General features: G+C 51.6%; 1 protein-coding gene and 1 long non-coding RNA gene across 2 annotated transcripts in view; one reads left to right on the top strand and one right to left on the bottom strand.

The window, feature by feature from the left end:
- Positions 1-164: 164 nt before the first annotated feature.
- Positions 165-8906, top strand: PSMD13 (proteasome 26S subunit, non-ATPase 13). Its single transcript, XM_014940617.1, has 13 exons — positions 165-197; positions 247-492; positions 1366-1400; positions 1478-1533; positions 1926-1969; positions 2214-2300; positions 3137-3308; positions 3770-3849; positions 3934-4059; positions 4698-4760; positions 5698-5778; positions 7340-7456; positions 8155-8906. The coding sequence occupies exons 1-13, from the start codon at positions 165-167 to the stop codon at positions 8248-8250; spliced, it is 1236 nt and encodes a 411-aa protein (XP_014796103.1). The 3' UTR covers positions 8251-8906.
- A 1782-nt stretch (positions 8907-10688) lies between these two features.
- Positions 10689-11837, bottom strand: part of LOC106887232 — a 1506-nt gene continuing 357 nt past the window's right edge. The window contains exon 2 of the long non-coding RNA XR_001411832.1: positions 10689-10897. This is a non-coding gene — a long non-coding RNA (uncharacterized LOC106887232). The remainder of the gene's footprint in view (positions 10898-11837) is intronic.

Below are 11837 nucleotides of genomic sequence, written 5' to 3'. Positions count from 1 at the left end.
GGGGGGGGTGCTGCCCTCGGTGGGCCCGGCCCGGCCCGGCGCTCCCGGTGTCCCGGGGCGTTGCTGTGGGGCTGCGCCCCTTCACACACCCCCCGCAGCCTCGGCCCTTTGCTGGCCTGTCTTCCGCAGGGAGCGGGCTGCTCCCGGGTCCTTGTCGCTTGGTCATGGCTCAGCCCGCAGGGACCCGCCGTGGGGGGGTTAGGGAGCCGATTCCCGCCTTGTTTTCCTGGGATTCCTTTATGTTAGCGGCCTGGGCGCGGCGTGGGGGGGTCTCTGCTGCCGGTGTTTGTGTCTGGGTTGTCATCGGTCACGGCCGCCGCAGAGACAGGCTGGGAGCCGGGGGTGCGGCGGGAGGGGAGGAGCGGGGCTGGGGCGAAGCGTGAACTCACCGAGGGACCACCTTCCTTCCTAAGGCTCTGGCACCAGCTCACCCTGCAAGTTCTGGACTTTGTTCAGGACCCTTGCTTCGCCCAAGGAGATGGACTCATCAAGGTGAAGTGCTCGGTTGTTCCTGGGGGTTTTGTCTTTCTGTAGCAAAGATGAGTGATGGTGTTTCTGTACTGGTGGCAAATAAGCAGCCTGTGACTTGGCTCTGGAGAAGCGTTAATTGAGGTGATTTCAGCTTTCTGGGGTCTATGCACTAGATGTGAGTGTGCACCATGAAAATTCTGCTAAAGTTAAATGTGTCAGTTTCAGAAGGTTCAAAGTGATTCTTTAATTTCATTTACTTAGGGTTTTTTGGGGGGAAGGGAAGCCTATTTCTTTCCCTTTCGTAATGAGGGGTTTACAAGCGTGAGCGTAGGATGGGTTGTCAGGTGTTTGGGTTATTTCACCCGATCTGGCAGCTTCTTCCACTTGTGAAGCTAATGATGTACTCACTCTGGAGTGGTGTATTATCTGTGTGCTACATGTAATCATGCACTTTTGCTCTCCTTTGTGGTTTTAGGCTAAAACTCAGTTTCCCAAGGGATAATTATTCCATGTTAAAGAGCTGTGGGTTTCTAGAGACAGTCTCTTTTCCAAAGGTCTGCAAAGAGAAATTGGAATGCTCTAGGCCTGTGCTCATTGTACAGCGATAACTGAAGGCAGGCACCAGGCCAGCCCGCAGCAGGGAGGTGTTGTGTTGTGGTACCTGCTGCCTTGTGAGGTTCTTGAACCACTCCTTGCAGCTGGAAGGAGTCTGCAGAGATAAAATGAGCTAAAATGATAAATTGTTGGCTTCTGGCTTCTATACGGTGTAGATATTTCTGTATGGGATGCCCACTACTTTGTTGGAAAAACGAATTGGGATTCAGGGAAAAGTAAGTGTTGTAGCTGAAATGAAATAAGCCTTTTCCCTGACTGTGGCTGTCTTTGTGCCTACAGCTGTACGAGAACTTCATCAGTGAGTTTGAGCACAGGTGAGTGTGGCTGCCGGGAGGTTTTGGGGTAGCCCGCTGTTGGCTGTGGCTGTTCTGACACGAGGTTTTTGTTCTAGGGTGAACCCCTTGTCCCTGGTAGAGATCATCCTCCATGTAGTCAGGCAGATGACAGGTAAGTGTCCTTACTTGGTACTTACACTATTTTTAAGCAACTGATGTCTGTGAAATTTAAGCAACTGATGTCTGTTAATAGTAACAGCTCAATCTTCAACACCAAGCTATTGTCTGTCTGGAGAACTGAACAGGGAAAGCACTAGCTCAAAAAGTTAGAATTGCTGCTACTAGAGTAGTGAGTTTCCTGCTTAGCTAGAGAAATGGCTGAGGAGCAGAAAGCCTGGTCTACAGTAGTAGTGCCTTTTGAAGGCTGAGTAGTACACTATAGAAAAAATATACTCCAGTCTTCATGAATCCAGTAAAAACATGTATTTCTACATTGAGATTTAGTTCCGCAGCACTTCCTGATTTTGCTTTCTTTTTTTTTTTAATTTCCTTCCTCTACTTCAGATCCCAATGTGGCCCTTACTTTTCTGGAAAAGACTCGAGAAAAGGTATTTTTGAAATTGCTCTCTCTGATAGTTCATCTGCAGGAGTCATTTTGTGTATGAGCATATTATGGTATAGGGGAAGAGGCCAATGTGTGTATGTTGAACCCTCTGCTTGAGAACACCTTCTCTGTTTCTCAGAGAAAACTCTGTATTTTAGAGCAGGAATGTGGTGACAAATGAAATGCAGCCAGCACAGCCTGGCTGTGGGTGTAGCACTCTCTGAAGTTGTATCTTTGTGTAACTGCAGGTGAAAAGCAGTGATGAAGCTGTCATTTTGTGTAAAACAGCCATCGGGGCGCTCAAGCTGAACATCGGGGACCTGCAGGTCACCAAGGTGAGGAGATGACTCCAGTGCTCCGAGTGTTTGGATATTCTGGGCCACTGCCACACTCTTCAGCAGTTGCTACAGCACGGACCTGCCTGGGTCTGTTTCGATTTTGAACGAGAAGGTGATAAATGTGCAGCTCCTGGAGTTTCCAGGAGGACCTGCAGTTCTGCTTCTCACCTTGTAGGCCATAAAAACAATTGTCTAGTGGTTATGGCCAAATCTCTGAGGTTTCAATGAGATTCTGATGCATGTGGCCTTTGAGGTGCCATTGCCTGTGGGCTGGAGCTGTGGGTGTGCAGCTCAGGAGAGGGGAAAGTACCTTGACGTATTCCAGGGCACAGCTTGGAGGGTCTCGTGAATTCAGCAGTGTATTTGCTGCTTGCTGGCGAGCTGCTAATGATGGCTGAGTTCGTGTATCACTTCCTGTGCTAATTGTGGTTATTTCATCTCTTGGCTGTTTTTAGAACCTTCTCTTAAACACAAGATGAGGGCTTTTCTCGTGCAGTGCAGCTTTGTCTCTTAGAGCAAGTACAAAGTTGGGTGGGTTTGGTGGGTGTGAGTATATATAAGCTGTGTATATATATCTGTATATAAGTATGGCTGCAGGGTTGTTTTGGGGGGGGATTGGCGTCTTTTAACCTAATTACTATGTAAAGGGAGAAAGCCACTGCTTTATTTCTAGTGCTGTGCAGTGGCTTTGCCTGTGCTCTCTGCTGTGCTGCCAGTGGATGCTCCTTCTGGCCCCCACAGGAGGGTCGTAGCCCTTACGGGGCTGCGCTGGGAGCACGGGGGTGATTGGGGTGTACCTTCACCTGTAACACACAGGCTTTACCCTCCTCCAGGAGACCATTGAGGAGGTGGAGGAGATGTTGAACAATCTCCCGGGGGTGACTTCGGTTCACAGCCGCTTCTACGATCTCTCCAGCAAGTACTACCAGACCATTGGGAACCACGCCTCCTACTACAAGGACGCGCTGCGGTTTCTGGGCTGCATCGATGTTAAAGATCTGCCGGGTAACTAACTCCTCCTCTGCCAGGCACAGAAAGTCCCAGTTCTCTTTCTCTGCTTCGTTGCTTCAACCTAAATCAATGTGCTGGCAGGGAGAGGGTTTTCTCAGCATTATTTTGACTCTGCTGCAGCTGGGCCAGGGTGCAGGTAGAGGGAGGAACTGCCCCTGGGAGGAACAGCTGAGTAGGATTCTGCTCCTGAGCTGCATTGAGGTGATGGGAGGGAGGAATTGCCCCCACCAGAAAGGGGTCGTTTGTTCTAGTTCCCCAAAACCTTCAATGCAGATTTAAAAAGTGGGTCTTGCTGTGGTTACTGCAGGCTGCTGAATTGCAGGCTTGGGGAAGATGGGAAGGAGGGCTGGGAACAATTTAATACAGGCACAGGGAGAAGTCAATGGAGCTTAGGCTGCTGTTTCATCCAAACTGTTTTTCTTGTTTGGGGTTTTCTTGGTTGTGGTTTTTTTCAGTATCGGAGCAGCAGGAGAGAGCCTTTACCCTGGGACTGGCCGGGCTCCTGGGAGAAGGTGTCTATAACTTCGGGGAGCTGGTAAGTTGATGTGGTGTTGCTGTGCTTGTTGAGTACCAGGAATTGATTTTGCCCGATTAACGTTCTCCTGCCTGGTTCCTGCAGCTCATGCACCCTGTGCTGGAGTCCCTGCGAAACACCGACCGGCAGTGGCTCATTGACACCCTTTATGCCTTCAACAGCGGTAACGTAGAGACCTTCCAGGCTCTGAAGTCGGCTTGGGGCCAGCAGGTGAGCCAGGGAGCTGCTTTATTGCTTAAGGCCTGGACTCAGTATTTGGAGGACACTTAGATTTTGTGGACCTTTACCTGAAGAATTCCTGACTCTGGTGCATCAGTATGATTTTAATCACAGCGGAGTAATGTTTGTTTCATCTTCATACATATCATCTGTTCTAGCCTCCCTCTGTCTGGGTGATTGGAAGAACTAAAGAGAAATCTCTTGTGATCCAAGGGGAAAGCAAACAAAACCTTCATGCAGTCCTGCACAGGAAGACCAACTCGGATTTAATTTTCATAATGCCATTTGCTCCCAGTATTAAACTGCTTCCAGTGTAAAATAGTGGCTTTCCCTAAGGAATTTGGGAAAAATGGTGGTGGTGGCTGTTAACTACCTTGGCTGTAGCAGGGATTATTGACATAGCAGTAATTTACAGCCTTCTGCGAGGCTGTGGCCTCTGATAAAAGGTCACCTGGTTGTGAGGGGCTGTTTGACTCTGCAGCCCTTTGGAGCTGGTTTATGGAACCCTAAATAGTGGGTGGGCTGTAACGGCCTCCTCCCTCACAAAGGGGGGCAGTGGGTGCTTACTCCTGAGTGGGGGGGAAGTAATAATGAACTTACTGTTCCTTTTTTTTTTTTTCCCCTTACAGCCAGATCTGGCTGCAAATGAAGCACTTCTGCTGCAAAAGATTCAGCTGTTATGTCTTATGGAGGTGAGCTGAGCGCTGGGGGTGGGATGTGGGGATGGAAGGGAGCTCCTTTGGCGGGGGTCACTGCTGAACCTTCTGTTCTCCGGGTGCGACCATGGGCTCCCCTTACAGAAACCGGCCGGTATAAATCGTTAACTGCGGATTTTGCCTCTAGGTGGTGCCAAAAGGCGAGTTCTGGGGAAAAAATCCTTGTGCTGCATTGCTGGATCGCACTTTCCAGGGTGTGCTCTCAGGCAGGGCATGGAGGTGGGGAGGAAAAGAGCAAACTTTGTGCCTTGAGGATGGTATCAGAAACAAAAACTCTTTAAGTATCTTCTAGTATAACAAAAGATTTCTAAAACACAGTTAAAATCGTAATTTCCTAAGGACTGAGAGTCCTTTCCCTGACAGGTAACCCTAAATGTTTAACCAGTTTCTCTCCTGTCACTTAAAAGCTTTGGCTCTGACACCAAATATTACTGGTGTCTAAACCTCCTTGCCCCTGGAGCTTTCTCAAAAACTCAAAATATTGAGTTATCTGGAGTGTAAAGTATGTTTATACACACAGTTGGTGTGTAGGTGTGTATGTTAATGTGGGTATATTCCACTTCTAGTGTTTTACTGCAAACAAGTTTCACCACCTCCAGGCCCTGTGCTACCTGGGGCATCTGATACGTGCTGAGATGTTTCAGCACAGATTGATCTGCTTTATTTGGGATTATGCTGTTGCCTGGGAAATCCGCTGCTCGGAGCAGCGAGGTGTGTGTGCAGGAGGGAGGGGTACTGCTCCCTTCTGCTGATATAGAGGCATTTTTCTTCCAAGTATTTTGATGAAATATGAGAAACGCAGTTGCTGCTGCAGCCTGAGCGTTCAGCGGGGCAGGAGGAGGGAACCAGTGTGTACTCTTAGAAAAAACTAGAACCATGTGGGATTTATTTTGTTTTGTTTACTTCAATTCAGATGACTTTCACCCGCCCGGCCAATCACAGACAGCTCACTTTTGAGGAGATTGCCAAGAGTGCCAAAGTCACTGTGAATGAGGTAAGTTCAGCTTCGGACAAACTGTAAATGTCTAAGTTCTGAAGACCTAAAAGTGTGTGGATAGACTGACCCCCACGTGTGAACTCGGAGGAGATGTTCTCCCCACTTCTAGTGTGTTTGGAGAACTTCTTTTCTTTTTTAAGAAGGAATTAATTTCTTGGTAAATAAAATTTTGAAGCTTCTTAGTCATAGTCTGAAGTTGGAGGAGAGCTCTGGAGGTTGTCTGTTCCCACCTGCTCTTGAGTCAGGCCTTTGGACTGGGTTGTGCAGGGACCTGCCAAGCTGCCTCCAGTGTTTCCAGTGAGAGGAAATGTCACTGATGTTTAATTTTTCTCACGGTGAAGAATTTTCCTCTGTTATCCAGATGGAATCCCTGCTAAAGCAGATCCTGCCTGTGCTCTCTTGTCCCTTCTCTGTGTGTCCTTGGGAAAATAGCACCTCTCACCTTCCACCTTACTGCCTTCTAGCTGGGGGGAGGGCTGTGATGAGGTGTCCCTGTGCTGCCTCGTATCTTGGCTGAGCAAATAACACTTCTTCATGTCAAGCTCTTGGCCTCCTGATCTCGGTGGCCCTTTGCTAGAGATTTCCCAGTTTTGCAGGGCCCCCTCTAAGCTGAAAGGGGGAGATGCAAAACCAGACAGGGTGTTGAGGGATGATGCTCCAGCAAATGTCGAGTGGAATAATGGCATCCTGTGACCTGCTGGCTGGGTTCTGCTGGGGCAGGCCAGGGCACAATTCCCCTGGGTCACTGCAGGGACACAGCCCTGGCTCTGGCACTGTTTGCTGTCCCCCCTGAGACCCTGCTCCTTCCCTCAGAGCACACTGAGCTCGTTCTGCAGCTGCTCAGAGCCCTCTGTCTGTGCTGGGATCGCTGGGTCTCGGGTGCAGGACTCCCTGGTTTCCTTCCCTGAGCTCCCCGTGATTCTCAGTAGCCCAGTCTATCGAGGTCTCTTGTTTCCAGCACACCCCCCTCCCCCTGCCAGCGTGGTGCCATCTGTGTGATTGCCACCCTTAAAGATAATGAAATAGTCTCAGACCCAGGATCACCCCCCCGAGGAGCGCTGTGTGTGACTGGCAGCTGTTTCCACCCCAAACCACTGACCACTACCGTTTGAGCTTGGGAGTTTTGCAGATTTTCTACTCATCTTGCGGTCTTCCTGTGTCCTCTGGAGCTTGTCAACAAGGATGTGGTAGACAGCCTTGTTGAGCACTTTGCTAAGAGAAAGGTGCAGCCTTTAACCCCCGAGCAAGTTATTTAATTTAAAAAGGCAATCGTGTTGGTGAAGTGCATCTTACCCAGGGTATTTTTCCAATTAGCTTGTTCTTCCTGGGATTTCAGAGGACAAAATCTGCTCTTAGGGAAAAGAAATCTCTCCTGTGTATTTGGATGTGGGTCTCAAGGCAGTGATATGACCTGAAGGAGGATGGGTGCAAGAGAGGCTGTGGCTGCTCTTGCTTTTGTTGTGTGTATGAACAGCCTTCTGCCATTTAAAGGTTTTATTCATCTCCAGGGAAACTGGGTGATTCTCAGTTGTTTTTTTGAATTGTTTTTCTTTCCTAGGTGGAACTGCTGGTGATGAAGGCTCTCTCTGTGGGGTTGGTGAAGGGCAGTATTGACGAGGTCGATAAGAAGGTGCACATGACGTGGGTACAGCCACGGGTGCTGGATTTACAACAGGTAACGACCGGCTTGAACACTCGGGGAATATTAACGTGTTTTCTTGTGTGAGGTGACCTGGAAATCAACATAAGGACTGTGGGGGTCACTGAGAATTAGTCTCCTTCGTACTTCCTGAAGATGCTCAGGGAATGAATAAGTGTGTCAGGTTTTCCTCGTTCCTTTTACGCTGCTGGCTTCAGCTCTCACCTGATGTGGGGCACTTTGTGGTTTGCAGCAATTTGTGAGAAACCTGTCAGGGACTTTCCTTCTGAAAGCTACACCAACCACCAGAAAACACAAGCGCTGTGACTGTGTTTCCCAGGAGGATGCAAACATCAGTGTGGGTGCTTTGAGCCTAAATGTGTGAAATGAAACAAAGCCCTGGAGTTTCTGGGTTGTAGATGGCACACTCCTTGGGCAGAGGGAGAAGTTCAGGGGGATAAAGAAACCTGAGCTGCTCAGGTTCATTCGTGTAACATTTGAGGAGACTGCAGAAGGTGGCTTTACCTTAAAAAGAAATAGAAAATCAGTACATGGAATACTAGCTGTAAACAGTTCCTTTTGTGCATTTCAATTTAACTTTAAATATTGCCAGTTTGATGGTAAAAGATGTTAAGGAGCATCTTCTGTGTTTTGAGAAGCTGTTTGGGATCCCCAGGTGGGTGCTGGTGTTCCCCACAGCTGGGCATTGAGCTTGCTGTGGCCTTGCCTTGCAGATCAAGGGGATGAAGGACCGCCTGGAGTTCTGGTGCACGGACGTGCGGAGCATGGAGATGTTGGTGGAGCACCAGGCCCACGACATCCTGACATAGAGGACCTCGGGCTGCCCCCGGGAGAGCGGTTCCTCAGACCACGGACTCTGTGCGCAATCTGTTGGGGGGTGGGCAGAGGGGGGAGCAGCTTCGTGACCTTGTTGGGAGGAGTAAGTGGCCTTTTGCTGTGCGACCCTTTGGTGCTTGGAGTCAAGCTTTCCCTACGCGCTCGCGGCAGTGGCACCCACCCGGGGGCTCCCGTCCCGCTCCTTATGGAGGACAGAGGCTCCTCTGCGTCTCCTTCTCCGGCCTCTGTTGGGGGATGCGACGCGGCTGTGCGTCACCGCGGCGGGGGGAGCAGAAACTCCTGCACGGGAACACGCTGGAGAGGTGCCTGACCAAGGTGTGGAGTTAATTAGTGGTAATTGGCCTTAGGAGGGCACGACCTTCCCCAGGCACCTCTCTGCCTGCCCCACAGCAGCCCAAGGCAGCGTTACTCAAATCATTTCTCCTCTCGCCCTCTTCCTCCACGTCCCCTCCTCCTCATCCGCAGTAGAGGGAGTGTTTACTCCATCAAAGGGTTTTTCTGGGATTGCCGTTTAGTGGATGTGGTTTTTATATACTTTTGGGGGCGGTTGTCTTTTACGAACACTTTGTGCTGAAGCGAGGCGCAGCAGCGTTGCTGGAATAAACTTCTCTGCCTTCCCTTTTCTGTAGTTCTGTGTGTGTCCATCTGTTTAAAAAGGTGCTTCCTTGTCAGTTTCACGTTACAAACTGCTTCCCCTCCAAGAACAATAGGGATTGAACCAGTCTGTTGATCACTGGCAGGATTAAGTGTGGTTTACCCACCCTCTTCTACTGTATTGTCAAGTTCCTTTCTTTTGTGGGAAGCTGTGGGGCTGGTACCTGCTCTCCTACTGAGTAAGTGTTTGAGGGAAAAGGCCTGAGAGGACAATTTCTGTTCTGCTTTTGCCTAATACTCCTCATTACGAGGCAGTACCAGCAAACTGTGCTGGGGTTGGCAACAGCAGCTTCAGATGGCACAGAGCCACGTTCACATACTCGTGTACCGGCCAGGCTCCTCGGGTGCGGTGGGTTCAGAGTGCTACTGCCAGTGTACCTGAGGCCTGGCCTGGCCTGGCAGCGCCCCGCTGACTCCAGAGCTCCAGAGACCCCTTGGATTCAGTGGCATCGCTCTAATGAGCAGCAGCACTGGAGTTTCTGTGCTTGGTGTGCTTGTTCTAGTTGGCTGTCTCCATCTTCTACCTGCTCACCCCCCACCCTTCTGCCTCTCTCGTCGATTCTGGCATGAATTTCTTCCAGGTTTGGAGCTGTTTGGGTCTGAACATCTGCTTTTCCCCATCCAGCCCAACGCTTCTGTCACCTGGCTCTGCCCATGGCCGTTCCGCCCTCGCAGCGCGCTTTGGGCCACCTTGTTTTCCCCTTCCGTGTTGTGCAATTTGACTTTCCCTGGTTCTTGCCTCACCTCATCTTCCAAAGCTTGTTCCTGGTGTCACTTCCACTGCCTGCAGAGATGAGCGTTCTGATCGGGGAAAATGCTTCTTTAGTTCAGAGTTGACAGGAAAAGGGCTTTCAAAAGCAGGGTCTCCTGCGTGGTGTGTTGTCAGTGCTGTCAGGAGTGAAGGAAATGCCAAGCGTGTGGTGAAGCTCATGCAGGGTAGGGTTGGTGCCACTTTAGATGGGTATCAAAACCCCTGAAGCATTACTCCTGAATCCACACTAAAGTCTTCTCCTGAGGGTGTTCTCCAGCCCCCGGTGCCGTGGGGGGTGCTGGCTGGTACTGGTGCTTCTGAGCAGCTCACGGGGGTGAGGGTCTGCAGCCGAGGTGAGTTCTGGCACTGGTTCCAGAGGCTTTTCCAGATACCTGGAAGTACTGGCTGCCCAAACCTTCCTGTGTGCGAGGGAGCGCTGGTGCCCTGCTTCCCTCACACTGTAATTCAGGGACCTGGTGTGTGTTTGGGGGATGGAGGGGCTCTTTGTGTGGGAGGAGGGGTCGGACGGTGCAGCTCTTGGACTGCAGACCGTTTCAAATGTCACTTATGGCCTTTGGAGTATTTTCTTGCTGGGAATTTAACTTGGTTTGTGCTTCCTCACCAGAGCTGCGAGCGGTTCCTGGGTGTCTGCCCTGTGCTTCGCTGACACCACGGGAATTTAACTTGGTTTGTGCTTCCTCACCAGAGCTGCGAGCGGTTCCTGGGTGTCTGCCCTGTGCTTCGCTGACACCACACGAGGTAAAAGCTGGGGTGGGGAACCCACCTCTCTGCTCCTCACCAGAGCTGCGAGCGGTTCCTGGGTGTCTGCCCTGTGCTTTGCTGACACCCCACGAGGTAAAAGCTGGGGTGGGGAACCCACCTCTCTGCTGGGGCCTGTGTTTGTATTTACTGAGGATAAAGGGACGCTGCCTTCGGGATGACAGCGGGATCACGGGTCCATCCCCCTGCCAACCAGCCCATGGTGGAAGCAAAGCCAACAAGCCATTTTCTGAAAGCTAATGTGAATTTTAATGAACGAACTCGGGGGGTTCCTTCCCGGCAGCGCTCCGTGGTGGGGTCTGTGCTCCCGGCGAGGAGCAGGCTGCTCTCACTCCTCACTCCCCTTTGCTCTTGTAGTGCTCCACGTGTGCCAGGACCCAGGCCGTGGGCCCCAGGAAGCAGGTGCACATCACGGTGAAGGCAATGGCTTGCTCCTGCGGTGGGGGAGGAACGGGAAGGATGAGCAGGGTCCCCGCGGGGCCCTGGGATGGTCGCAGGCGGGTGCTGCATCCAATGCCCCAGGTCGAACGCGCTGGTGCTTGCTCCCTGCTCTCTCCAGCCCCAAGGCTGTTGGAGAGACCGGCCGTGGGAGGGGGATTTGGGTGAGCACAGAGGCTTCCAGCAGTGGTGGACCACACCGGCTGCTCCCTAGGTTTGTCCCGGTCCCTCCATATTCCTCTGTCATGGCCCTCACAGCGGAATCAGAGAGGCTTGTGACCTTCAGCCAGGGCTCGGGGAGTTTCCCAGAGCAGCTGGGCCTGACTTTCAAATGCCTTTGCAGTGTGAATGGCAACCAGCCCCAGCCTCTTCTATTTCTGGTGCTCCAGGGCAGCGCTTAACCCCTCACACTGTCACCTTTCTTTCTTTTATTATTATTTGGCCAGAAACAGGGTCTCTGGGCTCACAAAGCACCTTGCTGCAGACCTTGGAAAGGCAGCAGGGGGTGAACCCCAAAAGGAGGGTCTGGAGGTGGAACCCAGGCAGGATTTCTGGTGAAAGCCTCCTTTTCCTGAGCCCATTCACCCAGCCCAGGAGGGTCCCCATGTCCGGGGCAGCTCCCGTGGAGGTGGGGATCATCCCCAGGGGAGGAACGATGGAGGGACCTGCACACGCTGGCTGTGACCAAAGACCCCATCCTTGCCCACAGGGACACCAGCTTTGGGGTGAGTGCCTTATGGAAGGGGGGGGGTGGGGTCCAGTCCTGTCTCTGTGCTGGAGGGGCTGCCCCATGGCTTAGCCTGGGCTGCAGGGACCCCTCGGCAGGTACCATGACCCCCAAAGGTTAAAAAAAGGGCTGAAAGGATAAAATGAAATGGAAGCAAGAGCCTGAAGGCAGGGAGCAGGCTCTGCACCCCCCCACACCCCGTGTGCTGC

This window comes from Calidris pugnax, unplaced genomic scaffold (assembly GCF_001431845.1).
Source record: "Calidris pugnax isolate Ruff unplaced genomic scaffold, ASM143184v1 scaffold98, whole genome shotgun sequence".
In the NCBI taxonomy this organism is placed as follows: domain Eukaryota; kingdom Metazoa; phylum Chordata; class Aves; order Charadriiformes; family Scolopacidae; genus Calidris; species Calidris pugnax.
This window is presented reverse-complemented; position numbering and strand designations above follow the sequence as displayed.